This window comes from Panulirus ornatus, chromosome 10 (assembly GCF_036320965.1).
Source record: "Panulirus ornatus isolate Po-2019 chromosome 10, ASM3632096v1, whole genome shotgun sequence".
Lineage (NCBI taxonomy): Eukaryota > Metazoa > Arthropoda > Malacostraca > Decapoda > Palinuridae > Panulirus > Panulirus ornatus.
In genome coordinates this window covers 61,347,468-61,368,083 of record NC_092233.1, presented here as the reverse complement: position 1 = coordinate 61,368,083, position 20,616 = coordinate 61,347,468, and the positions used below count along the sequence as shown (strand labels likewise).

Here is a 20,616-nt window from a genome sequence, read left to right as displayed (position 1 = left end):
CAAAAGAGTTTAGGAATAAGTCATTAAGGGTTCCAAAAAAAAGAGATACAACTGGGTTTCAGAGGCTGTAAATCCTACCCAGGTCATGTCTTCCCGCTGGGGAATCCTGATGAAACTGTCAAGACGAAAATGTTGGTCAAGCAAGATGGAGCGGATCAGAAGTGGGGGAGACAGAAAAAAAAAAAAAAAAAAGGATTGCGGGTGCCGATTCGTCCATCAATGACTTTGATTATTCGTTGACGGAAGAAGATCGCTCAGAGACTGTACGAGGAGCACTGGAGACAGGATAGTCAAATCAAATACAAAAATCAAAATAATCCATTAATAATGACGAAGATGGCGGGTAAACACGGAGACGGGAGAGAGATTAAAAAAACATGTGGCGCTTGGAAATCAGACTATGATGTCACACAACGTCGAAAGGCTTCCGAAATATCAGGGACTACAACACAGGTCTTTCCCAAGTCTGCCACAGACAATGGCCAGAAGTTAGTTAACACAGGAAAGGATAACTCTGGAGGACAACCTCGCCTTGCGAAAATTATACTAATAACAAAGCAGACGACTATGTTCCAAAACGCTTAAGGAAATGGAGTTGAGCAAAGAAGCAGATGGAAATAGTAGAATTTAGGTCAGTAGGACGATAGCTAGAATGTAGTAAGACTCTCAGTGCATTATCCCGAATAAGAGACACAGGCGAAAGAGAAGGAATAAAGAGTTAGTAGCAAGACTTGCGACTTTCCCAGCACTGAATGGATATAGTCAGGTCCATTTTGAGGGGTCGTGGTCCATGTACTGCTGTGCGACAGCAGAGACAGGCAGGAGGGAGCCTAGCCGATGATAGCATCGCCAAGATGCCAAGAATTATGTAGCGGCCTTAAAGCACGCTGGACTCGTCCATAATCTAATGCAGTGTCTCATTATGAGAAATGGGAGAGGAGGTGATAGACCGAGAAGTTGAAATTAAATAAAAATGATAAGGATAGTGCTTTAGGAAGAAGTTATGAAAAAGTAATTTCGACGCAATGCTGATTCGGGGGTAATCAATTAGATACTCCCAGAGTCGCGACGCTCTAAGGACAGATCAAACAAATTAAATCTAGGAAAAAATGGAAAGATTTATAACACTATTTTATTTTTTGAGATCAACAAAGACTAATATCGAAGAACGTTTATGAAAATTAACTATAGTCCCAGCACAGAGGCCTGGATCATCGGAGGTGAAGAAATTCTGAAAATGGCTGTCAAAATTAAGTTTAATGGAAGGTCCAAATGTGTCTAGTTTTCATTAAACGTACGACTATCTAGAGCATAAAAGTACGATACAACATTAAGGAAAACTACAATGCTTTAGGTACTTTCTGATTAACAAAAAAGCGACAATATAAGTTGTCAACGGAAAGCATCTTTCTCATTCCTTCATATCATAAAAAAAATACATTTCATGTTCTTTCATACCATAAATATGTACATTTTATGTTCCTTCAGACCTTAAAAACGTATATTTCTAACGCCTTCAGTCCTTTACAGCGAACATTTCTTGTTCTTAAAAACGTAGATCCTTCTTACTTTAATGTATTATCCTTTCTGACACCAATGACTTTCTCAACAAACATTTCCCGACAAAGTAATCCATGCCAGACTAGCTTCCATCCCAAAGTCAGTTACTTTTCAACAACATCGTACGTTAACCTTAAAAAGCCACGGAAAAGATGAACAATGATATTGACAGAAATATGACAATGATAATAAGAAAGAATAAAATACAGAGGAAGAGGTTAGGCTGCCACACGCACACAGTCTTCCCTCGCCTACACACACTATCGCACGTACACACCCTCACATCTCTTGCTGTGGCAGACGATCACTCGCGGGGATTCCTGGCTGAATCATGTGAGGATTCCCCTGCCACAGACCAAGATAATACACCGCGTACCACTTGCACTTTATCTTATGTTAATTGCTCGTTCATCTGCATAAGAGAGAGAGAGAGAGAGAGAGAGAGAGAGAGAGAGAGAGAGAGAGAGAGAGAGAGAGAGAGAGAGAGAGAGACCTTCGTTTCCATCTTCATACATATAACGTCACACACCCAGCCATGCTAATCTCCATTCTCTCTAGCAAACAGTCCTTATTCATGCTGACGTCATTCCCAGCAAAGACACGCAGCTTGATACAGCTTGTTCACAGTGACCACAATCCTAGTTAACATCACAACTTATGTTCAAACTGAACACAATCCTAGCCGTAACGCAATCCTAACAATCCCAGTGTACTTTAGCGTCATTCATTCCCATCAATATGATGTTTATAAACTATATCACATCTAAATCCTAGACATTAGATTATCAACGAAAAATTTCCCCATCGTCAAGGAAGACAAGCACTATTTCAACGAATCTAGTCACATAATATGCGTTTGGTCGGTTGTCTGGGTCTTCAAGCTTATGAACAGCCAGGGTCATTAAAGCCGTCATTGTCAAGTTACATTCATCATCGGATAAAAATCTCCAACACCTTTTTTTCCACGTGCTTCCCAAATCACGCATGACCTAGCAACAGTCATTCCCAGCGCGGTACTTGATATGGTAATAAACACATTTACCAAACAAGGTTTATCATCATATACTAAATTCAACGTTATGATAACTCTCTCCCGTTACAGCAACTCTTCCTTCATTAAATTCCAACCCTGGTAAAATATCAAGTCTGCCATAACCGGGTTCACAGTCGACAGGAATGGATCATTTCTGTTCTCGACAGCTTCGAAGCGTAACATGAGAAGCGTTCTGACGCCATGTTAGTGTCGTGCCTCTAAACTCTATCCTAGCTCTTGTGATGGTTTCTTCACATGTCACTGGAAGCACTGGTTGTGCCTGTGTTAACCATAAAAGAGGAGTAGCTGGTCGCGTCCTAGCAACCATGTTCGCCTCAGCGATCGGGTGAACGCAACGCAGAATTAACCGAGATTCAAAAGACACCGCAAACCGTTCAACACAATTTTGATTTCAAATCAACTCACAGCCTTCTTATTCATCATGAATCAGTGTTTTGCGAATCGCCACTACATATAGAACTTCCTTCACGCTTCTATAAATAAATTACTAAACGGACATTTCCTCTGGATACCCACATATTGCCTCAATATGTTGAAATTATGACTCACCATGCCTGTCTTAAGCCAGTGACAGACCTTGACCTAACTACACCACGTAATGCTGTTAAGTCCATACTTCTACATAATGACCTCGAAGAGTGCTGGGGACGATGAGAGACCAATTAGTTCTAATAATACGTATTATGGCTGACATTACGCCACTAAAATCTCTAGCCGTAAGCACAACACGAGATAAAATAGTAGTGCCCCTTTATCACCAACTTTGTTTGGCCTGACGTTATAAGTATTCCGTAAATACTTAAAAGTGATGTACTTAAGGACGTTCTACCCCTGCACTCTGGTCTTGCAAGACTGCGAACCTCATGGTGGACTCTACTGTGTTCATATATACATGTATGCCAGCCCAACCTTAGTGATGTGTCGCCCGTACTGATCTTCTATCAATATATGTATGTCCTGGCCCTATCTACAAAATGTAAATCTGGTTATCGAATACATACGGACCCATAACCCTCCTCTGAAACTTGTTCGACTGTCTATCCATGTGTTTAGTATATATTTGTATTGAATATATGCTGCCTCTCTGCCCGCACAAGTGACGCATGTTAGTCTACATAATAATGTTTGTATTGATTTAGTAAGTAGTTTGTTTACGTCTATGTACAGAACAAGCGGACACAATGGATATGATTGGTTATAAACACCACCATCAATCTAAAATATTTAACAATCTTAAAAAGTGGTAAAAAAAAAATAGCCTATGCCTACTAACATGACATTAATATACATTAAATGTTTCACCAAGAATTAATTTTCAAACCTAAAGCATCTTTATTCATGCTCTTCCATCTTAACTATGATTGTAAAAGGTCAGTGTAGTACCACACAGCGATTTCTCTTGTATTCAGACAAAAACTTCATATCAATTCCGGACACGCCACCTCCTGTGTGGGTACCAACAGTGTTTTCCGGGACCGTAATTCCAAGCAACACCAAGAGGTCTTTCCACTTTACTCAAACAGTATTATTAACCTTTCGTTAGGTAATTTCTGTTCTGGGTTTTAAAAACTTCGAATTCTATAACTGTCAACATTATTCAAAGGTATAAATATAGCTTTAAAGTAATCTGAAGTTTCAACATATATGTGAGCTCATTATAAATCTTTGATTCTCATATAACTTTAGTGTAATAGCATGGTAATGTATCATTCCTCATCCAAAATAGCTTTGGATAATGAGAGAGGTCTCTCCTCCGTGTTTTGTGGAATGCTTGTTGAATACTTTTTTTTGTTACTCAACTAATTCTGGTATTCTGTGACATCAAAAAAAAAAAAAGGGCAGTAGTGGTGAGGCTTGTGAATACTGGAGAAAATTGTAATATTGATTACTGTAAAAGTCCGTGAAACACTTATTAAAAAAAATCAACAGAACCTGGGAAATCTTCAAGTAACCTCCTTAATACAGGAAATATACCATTCCCAACTATAGTAACATTCCAAAACTGCTAAACAATGTTACTAAACAGAAGACAGAACGAGCGGCTAATGGTGCTACAGGTGACAAAGTGCATCAGGATGGACTGTCAAGTGGAACTGAACACCCGAACTTCAGGGAAAATGTTTTGGTCTGGTATACTAAATGAGTTTAATCCTATACTCTGTTAAATCGTAAATAGCCATGACCTTGTTTAATTACATGATACCATGGCTACTAAACTGTCTAAGGACAGTTCATCTGGGCAACATGGGGAGGAAAAGTTCCACATTCATTTAAAGTTCATCAATATGAGCATATCATCGACACGTCCAACCCTTCTACGTCGTAACCTAAGAGTCCTTTTCCCAAACGTTTTTGTATAATTAGTTACGAAATCATAAACATAAATAGGTATATATAAAATCAGGAAAAAAGTTAGTAACTCACCTGAGACAACGGAAACAAGCTCAGAACTGCTTCCCACGTACGTTCAGAACTGCTTCCCACGCACAGTTGTGCTCTGAACTTAATTAGTATCCACTGGATACGAGAGAATGCACACTCATAATCACACCTTTTTGTTGTGAAGGTCAACTATGGAGAAATTGTATCACAAACCAAAAAATGTCTTGAAAATACTGAGAGAACATCAATTCGGCTCGCGAGGTCGACGGATGCGACACCTACGTAAACAAACCTCATTATGACCCACAAAATGTTTTCAGCAGTTATTGAATTATCTAATAATTCGTTATTTATTTTGTGACTCATAGCAGGCGTTACATGTAATTATTATTTTTTCTTTTTTTACAGGTAAGATATAAACTAATACGTGTATAAAATAACTTGAAGGGAGGCGTTGCGTTATAAGCCAGTAACGGCGTACCTCGTTACTTCGTAATTAATGGCAGTCTTCTCAAAGATAGATACGAAAAGCCATGCAAAAATATCAATGAATAAATGACGTTGAAAGTGAAATAGGAAAGCCATTACGATAAATGCACACCGTTGTTTTCATGTCGTAATCCATATGCATTTCACACATGGTACATAAATGCATAATTATCTACATAGGCGACCCACAGTATTTGATATATTTCAACTCTGACTTATCACAAACCGTGTATACGTTATCATCATCACTGTAAACATGTTAGCTCCCTCAAAACACAAATTGTGCTCACGTATCCTCCTTACACATTGTTACTTGATATACTACAATATGTATCGTATTTTTTCTTTGTGGTGACTGACATTGCACGGGCAGGTATGCCCAAGTATTAGCCATCTCGGGTGAAAGGAAGATGGGAGTAGATCTGACGACATAAAGGTAAATGGTTACAGTAAAAGAAGAAATACAGCTTTGTTGTTTAAGGGAGGCATAATGACAATTACAATCCTCGCCGAGAACAGCAACTGCATAAACACCTGTAGAATGGGGAGGGCAACGACATCACGTAGGACAGAAGATAGCATGGAGAGGCACTTTCCTTGTCAAATTCAACGGACTATTATTAATTCATTCCTGATTAATTTTTCATATCAAATTTCAGAACACTAATTCAACCTTGCACTGACAAACATGGGCATAACTACATACTCAGCTTTATCTTGGAAATCCCACATTGTGATTGTCACAAATTTTACTCCCTAATAGCTGGCGGTGTTGTATATGTCCTTATATAAATATCATTCTTGGGAGCAGTTTTTCCATATTTGCAGGGGCCTCATCCATTCCAGTATGGAGTACTAGATCTTCCAGCTCTTCCCAAGCCAGTGGAGTAAAAAGCCTTCTTACCTTTTAATTCCATTTTTCCTTCACACATGCAAGTGATTTAGACACCTCCAACCACATTACTCAAAATGGTTCAAATGCATTTAATACAAGATCATTCTTCTAGCATAATTATATCTGATGCATCCATCGTATTAATTCTTTCAATGCATGGGTAAGCTCATACACTGTCTCTCACTCAAAATGCCAACTAAGGCATTTTGGGAGAGCTCAGTGGTTATCTCTACATAGCCTCTTTACTGACTTTCCCTGGGATAGGAACAGCTTCCCTAATTAGGATGCCTTGTGTTTACTGAACACACAGCAAAGGTATTCTTCACCGAGATGGAGGCCTACATCACATCTGAGTCATGGTTTGATCACTCCTGTTCTGATGTCTGTTGCATCAGGGATGGTACATAGTGAACCATGGGACTCTTCCCTTCCCTAGCAACTCACTCTGCTTTTGTGTCTGCTCAAATCATTGCAAAGCCATATTTCAAAGAGTCACTGGCAGAGTGCAACTCTAGAGCACTGTTTCCAGAGGCTCTTGCCTAATGTTCTTACCGACTATTTTTTCCTAATGTTACAACATACTACTTTTACCTAATCCTCCAATCAATTACTTCAACCTAATGCTCCTACCTACTACTCTCTATTGCTTCTATCATTTTGCCAAAAGGCATAGCACTCTCTGAAAGAAAATCATTACATAGACCAAGTTGTACAAGTTGTGTTGTCTAATGTGTGTTAATAAGAGACTGTTTTTGGACAGAATGCCAGCACTCCATATGTGGGTGAGGCACAGACACCTCCCTGGGTCAAAGAGGTGCAACTTGACAGCCACAATGCAGCTGTCATTAACCCTCCAGATACTCAGGCAAGAAGCACCAGTAATAAACCTCCATGGTCAGTGGTTGTCAAGCAACTACTAAAACCTTTTATTCTCTTTCTTCTCTCAGTAAATGATCTGTCTTTTAACTCTATTCACTCTCAAGCTGATGATTCCACTTTACATACTTCAACTCACTTTTTCTCTTTCAATATTCACTCTTTCTCGTACTGGCCATATTTCCTCTCAGTTCTGACTTGTGCAACATTTCAGATTGGGAAAGCGGTAACTTGTAAAATTTAAGTGCTAAAACAAAATTTCTCCCTATACATCTTTCTAAGAATCATTTGTTTTTATCAGTTCAGTTTCAAAACACCACAATTTAACATTGTTATAATATAAGAGTTGCAAGCATAACCATATTCTCCACTATGCCATTTACATCAGTGTTTGCTTTCCAAAAGCTGGGAGTGTTATATTGGCACCATATTTAGTTTTCTAATGAATGTGTTTCATGTCTACAGGGGATTTATTTGCTCAAGCATGGAATACTGCTCACACATACAAGGAGGTTCACCCTCCTCTTCTCCATTATCTAGAAAGTTGTCACAAGCCTTCTATCTCATTCACTCCTGGCACCATCTCTCTTCAACCTTACCTTTCCATACTCTGTAAATTTGCTGCCCTCCCTCTCTTCTATTGGTATTATTTTGCCCAGTATTCTCATAAACTGTCTGTATATGTCCCCATCCCCAAGGTTTGGAATCGTGGTACACATTTGGCTGCTGCTTTTTACAACTTCTGCATGGAGACTGGCCACGCAAGTATTGGTTGTTATAATACATCCTCCTTTCCTCATACAGCTAAGCTGTGGAATTCTCTTCCTTCTTTTGTCTTTCCCCTCTTCATCTAACATATCTTCCCTTCCAGATTTCTACTTTCTTTCTCTTCAACATTTTTCTTTCACTCAGGATGGCCTTGATTCGGGTTTGTTATGTCAGTGCCGTCCAAAAAAAAAATAAAAATAAAACACTCTTCTATTCAAAACAAAAGTGATCAGCTTAAAGCAAACACAATGAGAAGCAAATATTTTTACTGTATCATAATAGAATCAACATCACTTTGTAGTCATAAAAATAATGGTATATACACACATAAATACTGTATAAACATGTTCAATAACTTAAAGGAGGCTCTTCACAGAAACATTATTACACACAAACTGTCAGGCCATTTCAAAAATTAATTTAGATGGGAAATATGCCTCCTGCCTTGAGGGCAAAAAATGTATTCTCAATTACAAAACACTTTCCGTGTATATATTCAGGGCAGGAGCAAAATATGAAGTGTAGTTATTTTCATAATACCAAAACATACCTTGTCAACTTCCTTCTTAAGGATAATTTCACCAAAATTAAATCAAAATTCATTCACAACAGATTTCAAGAACATTTTCTTATAATAAAAAAATTATACATTGATCACATTAGTGTTTACGTAATCATCTGAAGTCTCATTCAAATTTCACACATTTCCTGTCTAGACCAGGAACATTATAAACACATACCATACCTTTAGTACTTGGTGAAAATACTGAATATGCAATTATCTTTAAATGAATATAGATGATTAAATCTTATTTATAGGAGAAAAAGCAAAAAAAATGGCTGGAAACACAATGATTAAGAAAAACTGGAGATCTCAGTTACAAGAAAGCTTGTATCATGAATTCTATTAATAACTCTGCAACCACTGACAAAGAAACTCCAACATCCAACTTATGTTTTATCTCTACTGAGAACACAGAAAAAAATAGCCACATTATAAACTTGAACTCAAACTTGTAATTGTAGCCACTATAATCACCTATCCCAAGTAGGTTTACAAATCTCCAGTTTGAGTTATTTCTGATAAGGATGTTCAATTTTGAAATGTTATTCTGAGAGAGAGAGAGAGAGAGAGAGAGAGAGAGAGAGAGAGAGAGAGAGAGAGAGAGAGAGAGCACTCACCGATATATCCCTCAAAGAATCTATGATGATAAAATATAAGATATGGTTCCTTTCTACAATTCTAGTCAGATAAAATGCTGCAGCTGATACAACCACTGTAAAAAAAAAGGATCAGCAATTCATAGTCTACTCCAACTATGGAGACATCGTTACCATTTATCAAAATAGGGGATTCCTGCTTTTTCTTACAATAATGTAAAATGTTCTGAGAAAAGGCTTGGATAATTTTCTTTAGTCAAAACTTAGAGGGCAGATTCCTATAACAGGAGACTTTCTGAATCAAGCAACTAAAATAATATGACTCATCCAGACAGGTTATTATATACAATGTTTTGCCATTGAATGAAAGACTACAGAACTAAAAAAAATGCATTACAAAATGGTTTATTACATTTAGCATCACAAACAGTGCAACACTGTAAAAAAGTAAGATATACACCATTAACTTAAGACATGACTAAGAGAAGCTGTAGTTAGCACTGAATATCCTAGGAATCTAATCATATTTCCTCACATAGATGATGAACACAATCTGTTCATACCTTAAACAGCCAGTGATGGTAGAAAAGACTCACTGTAATACATATAAGTACAAAGATGAATACAACTTATCCATGAATAATGCACAATGCAGACTTATTAATTAGTTCTAATGCACCAATACATCAAAGCATTGTCAAACATCATTACACAGAATATCACATTTCAGAACACTTAGTATTGAGTCCAGAATTGTGAGGATTATGGTCTTTCAACTTGGAAATATTTTCACAGAAAAGCCGAAGTAAAAACATAAGATGCACTTTCTGTAAGCATTCTCTATGGAAGATAAGAAGAGCAAACCATATATTTGGCTGGCACCTTAACACAAGGAATATGCCAGGCTCAAGCTAGCAATGACTATTTGTTTACCTTGGTGAATTAAACCCTTGTAAAACTTTTTATTGGAAAATAAGAACATTCAGTTAATGGCTATGTACTGTAACCCCCAAAGCATGTCCAGTCTCAAAAATACTCATGCAATCCTATAATATTCAAACCCAAAGTCCTTGAAAAAGTTTATATCTCTATGGTACATACAGCTTATTACTCTATGGTACAACAAAGACACTTTAAAAGTTGCCGAGATGAGCATAAACTGCCATACCTCACCTGTTTCTATGAAAATTGAATTCTATCTAAACTTAGAAAGAAATTAATTCGAATGAAACATATGTGAGTTTTTCCATTTGAATGCCATTATTTCATTATGGGCATACTTTACTGGTTTATGAAAACATCAGATGTTTCTGTGTTTCATACTTTTCATTTCTATTAAACTAAGAATGGATGGAGGGAAATGGAATCTAAATTTACAATAAGAAACTACAAAGTGGGGAAAGAGCAATATAAAAATGTATCTATTCAATAATCTCTTCCAGTCCAGCTAGAAAAGCTACAATGATGACCTACACCCATGTTAAATAATCTTAACCCAAACACTTGAATTACTAAGTCTGGAATGGATGGATTGACATATCAGTTATTATGTGCTGTTCAAATGATTGATTAGCAAAAGATGGAGTATAAATAAAGAGCAAATACATACATCAGCCAAATTAATTTGTGGACAATGATTATACTATCTTACAGAACAGGAATACTATTGGTGATACCTTTAATGTTAATAACTATTCTATTATTGTAAGAATAAATAATTTTGGTCGAAATTTAAAGTCTGTCACTATAATAATTACCACTAGCACATATATCTTATGAAAAGTTTTAACAATTACAATGCATAGCATGACATTTTTGCAGAAAATATAAGACCTTCAAATTTAAGAAATTTCTCATATCTTTATGTTTTTCTATTGTCTCAAAGTGAGGGGATTATTTGCAAAACAGAAGGCATTAATATATCAAGTAACTCTTAGCTACAAGACATTATTAATTTTCATTAATTACAGGCCAACAACTTGGTAACAACACTTTTAGTCTTTACTTCATCTTTTTAGGTATTTGGTAATACCTCATGTAGGTTCTTGCTTATTAAGTTTCACTCTATTTTCTCTACAGCAACATAATCAAAGCATCCTATTTTTGGAATGTTGCCACTTACTAAAATTTCTGCATGAACTTGATGCTGCTTTTCTTGCTATCTTCACACGGTTCCTGAGTATCAATTAAGTAATCTTGAGTAAATGAAATGGTTGGCATTACTACTTACATCAACCTAATAAAACACCCCATATGAATAGACATGAGTAACTGGATATGACACGTATCAGTATTGCCAAGATTTGTTTATGCTGACACAAGATGGAAAACATGCATGTATGCATGTCTACACATGCTGATCAAAAATCCCTTTAATAAACATATCTTGAAGTCATCATAGGGCAACATCATGAAAACATTTATTTTGATTCTAAATTACCTAAAGCCTAAAGAATTTAGCCAAACAAACTACCAGGATCTGTTAACATAAACTTAAGTATTCTTGGCCCAATTTCAGACACCACACTAATGTAAGCATCAAATCATGGAAGCTTGACTATTCAAGAGTTGGTTACCAGAAACTTGATTATCCAGGATCCAGCTAAAGAAGCCTAATTACCAAGAACCCATTTACTAGTTATTGGAAGTAATGATTATTCAGAAACCTGTCACCAAAAGCTATAACATCCTGGATCCAGTCAAATGAAGCTGGATTATGTAGGATTAAGTTCCTACATCTAATCAACTGAGAACCAAACACTAAAATAGTGGATTAAGAAAGACTAAGGTGCAAGAATCTTGATTCTCCAAGACTTAGTTATCAAGAAATCAATAAAGGACCTTCTTGCCAGAAACTTGTTACTTCAGATCCAAGGTACTAAAAAACTAATGATCCTGGATCCTGTTCCAAGAACTTTTCAGAACCATTACCATTTGCCTGATTATCAAGGTTTCTCAATCAATTTACCATGAGATTATCCTGGACTCAATTTCAAAGAGGACTATGCATGTAAAACACCTATACCTCCCAAAAGTGGACTAGTACCCCCAGATGATGTCACTATGTAACTTTGACCTTCAAATACCCTGATCTAAAAAACTTACGTTGTATATGGTTTTGTGTGCAAAGTCTGTGGTTCAAGCTTTGCTCACACTCAATAACCATCATATGAGGTTATGTATGCAAGCACTTACTAGCTTACAACCTCCAGCCTTGAAAACTTGATCAGAACTTTGTATGCAGTACTTAGGAAACAAATCTGGAACATTTTCAGTCTACCAGTCATGAGATATCACATGCACAAGAACGTAAGAGAAAAAATAGTAAAAAAGATTTTGTGACCTTGAACTACAACCCCCCCCTCTGACCTAAAAAACTTAATCAGGTGTAAAGTGTTGTATGCAATATATGGGGAACAAGTTTGTTCCACATCTTTTCATGGTATAAAATCATTATATATGTACATAAGCACCTTGTTGTATTTCAGTATACAAGACCTTGTGAACATGATTGACCCTCTCCCCTTAAAAGCTTATTTAGCACAGAACCTTAAATGTTGTATCTGCTGTGCAAGTTTGGTTCACAACTAATTCTCATAGTTAGGAAACAAGTTCATAAGATTAGGATGCACAGTCATGGGTAACAAACTTTGCAGTGTGGGGTAAAAAAAACTGGACTGTTTAAAATCCTATTACCAAAACATGATTATGCAAGACTAAGATGCAGAAGACCTGACTTTCCAGTTACCAGGTGCTTGGTTATACAGGATCCAGTTACCACAGGACTCCGTTATAATAATGATATAATCTAGAAACAACAGAGGCTCATCAGATAAGCCCTTTAGGGACTGGTTTGTTATGACATTTAACATCAAATGGTCATAAAACCATTATTTCAGGCCTTGAATAACAGAGTTCCTGTCACAAAGAAGTGACCTAGACTTTTCAGCATGTATTTCCATGTAACTTGTAGCTAAAGAATTACTTATTCAAAACTTTGGCAGGACATTCTTTAAATTATCATCAAAATCCATCATAACCAATGGATGTCACATCTCATTCACAGACCTTTGCTAATCCTTTAGTCCAGCTATTTCTTATGAGTTTCTTACCTAGAATGCATACTGACAACATCTAAGCGTTCCATAACATCACTTGATATAATTTAAGTACAAAACCATTTACCCTAAACTACAGAAAAATATAGTCTCTTGTAGAGTCCTTCTGGGCCAACAGGATTTGTCAGACTACAACCTTTTGAGGATCTTGTTATCACAATGAAAAACTTGAACTAAATACATATTTTGAGCTTTGCCACAATTCTGACGTGTAATTCTTATATCAATGCCTCTGGGAATCAAAACCTACGTTATATGAAAATACTATACAATACTGCCCACAGTGATTGCTCAGTTACAAGAATACTTGGATAAATTACTCAAAAAGCACTGTGAGAAAACTAGAGTGAAGGCTTCAGGACTAAGAATATCATCCATTTCTTACAAAAAAAAAAAAAAAAAAAAAAAAAAAAAAAAAAATCAAATGCAGTATGGATTTAAGCATTCTTATGAATGCTTTCACAAACATATTAAATCCTCTACATAAAGTATCATGGTTATATCCAAGGCCACAACTCTCAATTGTAACACAACCCAATATCATGATGTACCACTGTCATAAATTTAAGCTGATGGGCCCATGAGTCAAAACTAGATGATTATAAATCTGCTTTACTAACATGTACAAATTCCTGGAAAATTCAGTACCAACATAAATTCAATTGAACAAATTAAAATATGGTTCAACTTATTTGTTCTCTATATCAAGTAAATTAAATAAAGTATAAATATTTCCAAATTTCTGAAAAATAGTATATCATGTATCAATTCTTCATTTTTCACATTTACTTATCACAGGAATACTTTGCTTCAACACTCAAATTCCTTCTTTTGCTCACACACTCATTAGAAGCTACAGCAGAACTTTCTTGCACTTTTTCAGAGATTATAAAAGATGAACAGGGAAAATTATCTTCGCAATTCACTTACGTTAATGAGAATTCACCAACATTGTTTAACAACATCTATAACTGTCTACTAATACAAGAGAGTGGAAAACTGTAATGTGCTCTAGCTGACATCTGCTACCTAATGCATTGTTAATAAACTTAATATTGGCATTTCTTATTTTAGATGTGAAAAATAACTGGAGAATTAAGATTGCATACACAAGTCCCACCAACAACTCCAAGTGAAACAGTCTTTTGCCTGGATACAATGAAAAGAATAAAAAATACAAAAAATCAGTTCTATTTTCTCAGAAACCCTTTTTTTTGTGAACATGTGTACTATGTAGAGAGATGCCTAGAACTCAGAGGGGTCATAAGCATAACTCCACCATTCATTGACAAGTGCAAAGCTCACTTCTTAATTCAGCCATGTCTTTCTCCAGGATGTTTTACAACAGAAGACAATGTTTCTTCAACTAATAAAGAAAACGTAAGAATGCTATAACTGAAATGTTACATTCTGCTAAATAAAAAGGTTCACTTGCGAAATGGCTCATATACATTTTCTGTTCACAGATCTATTCAGTCTCATATGGAAAAAAATAGGAAATAATGAAATGCAGTGTGATGCATAACATACTTTATATTATGATAGTCACTGACTTTTGTAAAGATGAATCTAAATATTGTCTCCTTAACCACTGGTTTAGTAATGAAAGGCCAGTAAGAATCCATAATTTATGAAAGATGAATAACCTACAGTTGCAGTAATCAAAATTTTCACAAGTTCTGATAATTCTTGTTGCAAAGAGAAAGAAATAAGATATTTCTTTAAACAATGAGAAGACATGACTACTTCAAGCCTTGGCCTGAAAAAGGAATCAACGTATGCATTACGTCATGGACACACCCAAAGCTTGCCGACACTTTTCATACACTACATACGAAATGCTCACTGCTGGTGCCACTTTCATAAAGTTTGGTGTAATGCCACGGTATAATCCAACTACCCCTTCATTAGTGAAGATATGACGAAACAGTCCTGACATAGTGACTGGTTGGTCATGTACCACTCCTGGTGTTATTACTGCAATAAAAAGAGAAATTTGATATTATCTACAAAAACTTATTTCCAATCGCAATGACAAAGTACAATTCAATAAAAATATGTCTAAAACCTACTTGTGACACCATGTAAACATTTTTCAAGAATAATGCCATACTCATCAAATTTCATGTACATATAGATAAGCTATACTTGTGTTCAGTGCAGTATAACAAAGATTATGAAGAGAAAAATTATTCATGATGTGCAAAAGTTATGAAAATTACTAAAATCTACTTTCCATTATTACCTTGTATGTAACTTAACAAAAAATCAAAAATATTAGTAGGGCATTAAGAGATCCCTAGTGACACCAACCTCAGTACTTTGGGAAGTTTTAGGGAAATGTACTACTACAGCACACGTGCGTAATTACTATCTGTGTTTTACGGGAAAAGAGTTTTACACTAGTATTGCCCTTTCTTCTTAACACTGTACATATATGTATACACTATGTCTACCCCTATGTATGTATGCACATACACACACACACAACCTAGCCAATGTCAGCCCTTAAGGGAGGATGAATAGCTGGCAGGACTGAGGACCAACTGCTGTGACCAAGATATGTGTGTGTGTGTGTGTGTGCGTGTGTGTGTTTGCACTAAAACAGAGACAATATAGGTGAAGGAAAAAGTTAGTGAACAATTTAGATAACCAAAGTCTGTAGGCACAAATTTTGATAAAGTTAATTGCAATTAATCAAAAAAAGAGGTATATAAACAATACAGGTGCAAATATAATCTATAATAATTCATCTTTTACTATTGCAGGTTTCTTTTGCTTTCCCAAGATAAAGTTACCTTTTACCAGACATACACCTTGCAAGAAGCTATAATGGGAAGGAAAGCCACATAGCACTGTTTTTATATTATGAAATGGACCAACATATTACACTAACCTTGAGCCTGTAGCTTTGTGCGAACAAGAGCTAGAGGGTATGAGGCAACTTGTCCACATGAAGATGAAAATGCTCCACAGGCCGTTATGACAAAGACAGATGGATTGGTATTTTCCGTGTGATGCTGCATGTATGTTTTCTTTAAAGTTTCATATATTGCAAGGTCAATTCCTGCATATGGTATAATACCCAGAAGATTTGGGATATATCCACGATAAAAAGATCTAAAGCCTTCTTGTTTATAGATCTTTTTACCTGCGTCAATTATGCTCTTATACTGCCCTGTTTTTCTTAACGCTAATCTTGTTTTTAAAACCTGGAAAACAAAGCAGTAGTGATTAAATCAAAAAAAAAATTAGCCTTTTATCATACAAGATGTATAAGTTGCAAGAAATAATAACAGAAAAAATATACTTTTAAAACATAATGGGAGCCCCTGCTTAGTGATGGGATTACATTCCTTTCTAAGCAAGATGTCATCGAATGATCAACTGAACCCATTATGTAAGTTATTGGGGGTTGGCAGCATATGTTCCTGAGCAAATCATTTCCACATCCAGCTCTTAAGAAAATTTTCCACACTCTCTTTAAATCGAAATGCACAGAAAACTTACAAGATAATGTGGTGATGTGGGCTTGAGGCAGTGGGGTTATAAGAGTTACTGGAAGGGAGAAGGACGGGCACTAGGGTTGTCTATGTCACCCCCTGAATTATCTGATCAAATACTGGAGAACAGGTTTTCCTCAGCATTTTCAAAATGTCATCCAACATTAACTGTGTGACATGCCTTCTCTATAAATCTCCCTGTAGCAAGATGAAACACCCATAAGCCCTCTAGAGATTATCAGAGAATGTTCAAAGCTGAGGCTCATGTCATTAGTGAGGAGTTTATCCATATCCTTTAGTGCCACATAAAAAAAATATCTTTTTCAAAATTTTCTCATTCATATTCTTAAAAGCAAACACATGGTCTACATGCCCTCTACTTCACCTGAAGCCACACTCCTTCCAGGTCAGAGGTTCTGCATTTGCCAACATTATCTCAATCCCCAATGCCACATACGCGTTATCAGGTGTACTTAACAAATCGACACCTCTGCAATTTGAACATTCACTTTTGCACTATGCCATTATACAAAGGCACTATATATGCATTCCGCCAGTCTACAGGTGTCTATTGTTGGGTCATATATATGCCAATGGCCAAACTAACCAATCAACAACTCTTTCGACCCCTTTCTTGAAAAGCTTCACTACAGTCCCATGCACTCCAGCTGCTTTGCCACATTTCAGCATATGTACTCCTAGCCAGGAAATACTGCCCAAAAAAGAAACCCTAAATGAAGTGGGTCTTCCCTTGACTGGCTGTTCCCTTAGAGCACTGATGGATTCAAGTATGGCTCCCTACCACTCTCTGATTCACAAAGCCTTATTTTGTCACTCTACATTTCTGACTGGCCACTTCCTGATTTGATGAAAATTAAAAGGGAATCCCAAGTGGGTATTCCTCTACAGTAATACATCTGCTGCTGCTTACATTAACCTTATTGTATCTAAAGTACATGTATATTCTTTTTGAGACTTGTAGACAATTGGGCAGCACAGAGACCAGTAAACAATTCAATAAGCATTTGCTCCCTCACAGTGCAGTGCAAAATGTCTCAGTGAAAAAAAAAGGGCATAGTGAACAATTCTGAATGTACATTCTTGTGGAGAGTAAATCTTATACGCGGAAAACTTTTCTATCCGCTGAAATTTGCTGAATCTCTGCCTACATCCAAATTTCACAAAGCAACAAATCCTCACCATGGAAGACCATCCACCGTTTTCATGAAATCATCTAAATGTTTACAAATATTTCTTCATCTATATTAAATGTAAAATTCTTGCTGAATATCAGGTTGTATCAAATATAACTTATTCTAAACATTCTTGTCTATCTGTACAAACTTCTCTAACACAGAAACAATCCTATGACACCTATTTTCTCATGCTGTTGGTCACAAGTCTATATCTCTACAAACATAACTACAACTACTGAAAAAATATAATACCAACGTTCTGGAAACTTACCTCAAGAGGGTAAATAACAGTTTGTGAAAATCCTCCAGCGAAAGAGCCCGCCACAAACCGCTCATATATTGTCAATTCTCTGTCTTTACTACCACCAAACTGCATTATAATCCGTTTGGCTTGTTCATATGCTGCAAATTTCAATGCTGATTCTGGTGCAATCTTCAGTACGTTGATACCATTACCCCTCCACAGAGACTTACTACCACCTTCCTTTAACATATACTTAAAACAACTGGCTAAGCCTTGAAACTGCTTCCCTCCATGAACCTGAAAATTAAAAATGGAAATCAAACAAATATACTCCTATACATGACATACAAAGCAATGCTTCAAAAAACTTTGGAATATCCTAAACTATTTCATTTGATAAACCTACCGGAATACAAAGTGGATTTGCACAAATTGTGACCCACTGTGCTGTGTTCTTGTATCCACACAGATTTTCTGACTCTTGAGATTAGCAAACTCATCTAGAGGATTCCGGAATCAGATGGCAATGCAACAAATGGACAGAAATTTTACTATTTCTTTTACTTTTATGCATTTCTCCGGTGTACAGTTGTATATTCTTAAATGAAACGTACAATGATTCAATAACTTGTGTACCCTTCATTATACCCCTTTCAAACTTGACTGTAGTGATTTTTCTAGAGGCAAGATAACCTGAATGTAATGAATACATTCTTATATGCATGTTAATATTTAGGGACACCACCCTGAAAGTAGGTTGCAACTGTTATGGAAAAACTAGTATTAATTAATTTTAGGTTTTAAAATGTCATGAGCAAAATGAAGAAAGATTCTTGAAAAATAAATAATCATGTTTTATATATGGAAATTGTTACTTCATGGCCTACACTTCTGTCTCCTTAAAGGGTACTCTTATATAACACTTCTCCGGTGTACAGTTGTATATTCTTAAATGAAACGTACAATGATTCAATAACTTGTGTACCCTTCATTATACCCCTTTCAAACTTGACTGTAGTGATTTTTCTAGTGGCAAGATAACATGAATGTAATGAATACATTCTTATATGCATGTTAATATTTAGGGAAACCACCCTGAAAGTAGGTTGCAACTGTTATGGAAAAACTAGTATTAATTAATTTTAGGTTTTAAAATGTCATGAGCAAAATGAAGAAAGATTCTTGAAAAATAAATAATCATGTTTTATACATGGAAATTGTTACTTCATGGCCTACACTTCTGTCTCCTTAAAGGGTACTCTTATATAACACTTGAATGTTGGTTAACAGATTATATCAGGAATGAATCCAAGAGGATGGCAATGGGGTAATCATTCCTCTCCCTTCTTTCTTAGCTATGTAATGATATTCAATGATAATAATATATTCTTACAATGATTCTAACCATTTTAATTCTGAAACATACACAGCGGTAGAAAATAAAAATCTCAAAGTGAAAGTTACAGGCAATGATCAGCTTTCAACTGCAAAACATAAGTTCCAATGGTTTAACACTTATATGAACTCTAAAGGGGTTGTATTTAGACAACTAAAATATTTTACCATACACCATGAAAAGTTTGATAACTGTGAATACAGTTCATAATAAAATGTAATATAGCTAAAGTTCTGTATACAACCATAGTACCATACTCTCGACAAACTCACCTGAAGGAAGACTTTGAGTCGATCAAGTGGTGCCGTACAAGTTCTTGAAACCATGCCAGCCACACCACCAGCGACAAGGTGTCTCCACCATTTGCCTGATAACCATTCCTCGAGAGAGAAATCATCTGGTATTGAAAGATCCTCACCAACATCAAGGTTCTGAAAGAAAGGTTAAAATTATGAGGCAATGTACCTACAAACTATATTTGGGAACAAGTTAGGACATATGGATCAGATGATGTCCCTCCTGTGTCACCAGCAAACAGTAACTGGCTCACCTCTTAGGCCTCATCTACCTCTAATAGACTGCAGACCTGCCCATCTCTCCAAGACACCTCCTCACCACCCCATCCATCAAATGATTAAACAGCCATGAGACATTACACAACCCAGATTTCATTTACACAATGTGTGAAAAGTCACCTTTGAGGAAGTCCTATTATCAAAGCAATAATCATGTCCAACAACTTCTCACTCCAGAGAAGTCCATACTTTCCCTGCAACTGATTACAGGGTAGCCTTGAAGCTGTACTAACCCATGGTATAAAGTGTCTTAAAGCATTAATACTGCAAGTGTATCTACATTCTGAAAGTGCAAGGACACTGAGAAGTGTGTGATTGGTGTCTTCATTGCTGTAGTTAGAACATGGGCATGAAAGGTCTTGAGATATGCTGAATTGGTGTTTGGAGTGCTGTAGGGAT

At 36.2% G+C, this 20,616-nt stretch overlaps 1 protein-coding gene across 4 annotated transcripts in view; it reads right to left on the bottom strand.

The window, feature by feature from the left end:
* Positions 1 to 8,275: 8,275 nt before the first annotated feature.
* SCaMC (Short Calcium-binding Mitochondrial Carrier) overlaps positions 8,276 to 20,616 on the bottom strand; it is a 96,400-nt gene continuing 84,059 nt past the window's right edge. For all 4 annotated transcript variants that reach the window (XM_071666095.1, XM_071666093.1, XM_071666094.1 and 1 more), the window contains 4 exons: positions 19,915 to 20,073; positions 18,274 to 18,543; positions 16,200 to 16,515; positions 8,276 to 15,280 (listed from right to left, as the gene is read on the bottom strand). In XM_071666095.1, the coding sequence (XP_071522196.1) occupies positions 15,087 to 15,280; positions 16,200 to 16,515; positions 18,274 to 18,543; positions 19,915 to 20,073 (939 nt within the window). In that variant the 3' untranslated portion in view covers positions 8,276 to 15,086. The remainder of the gene's footprint in view (positions 15,281 to 16,199; positions 16,516 to 18,273; positions 18,544 to 19,914; positions 20,074 to 20,616) is intronic.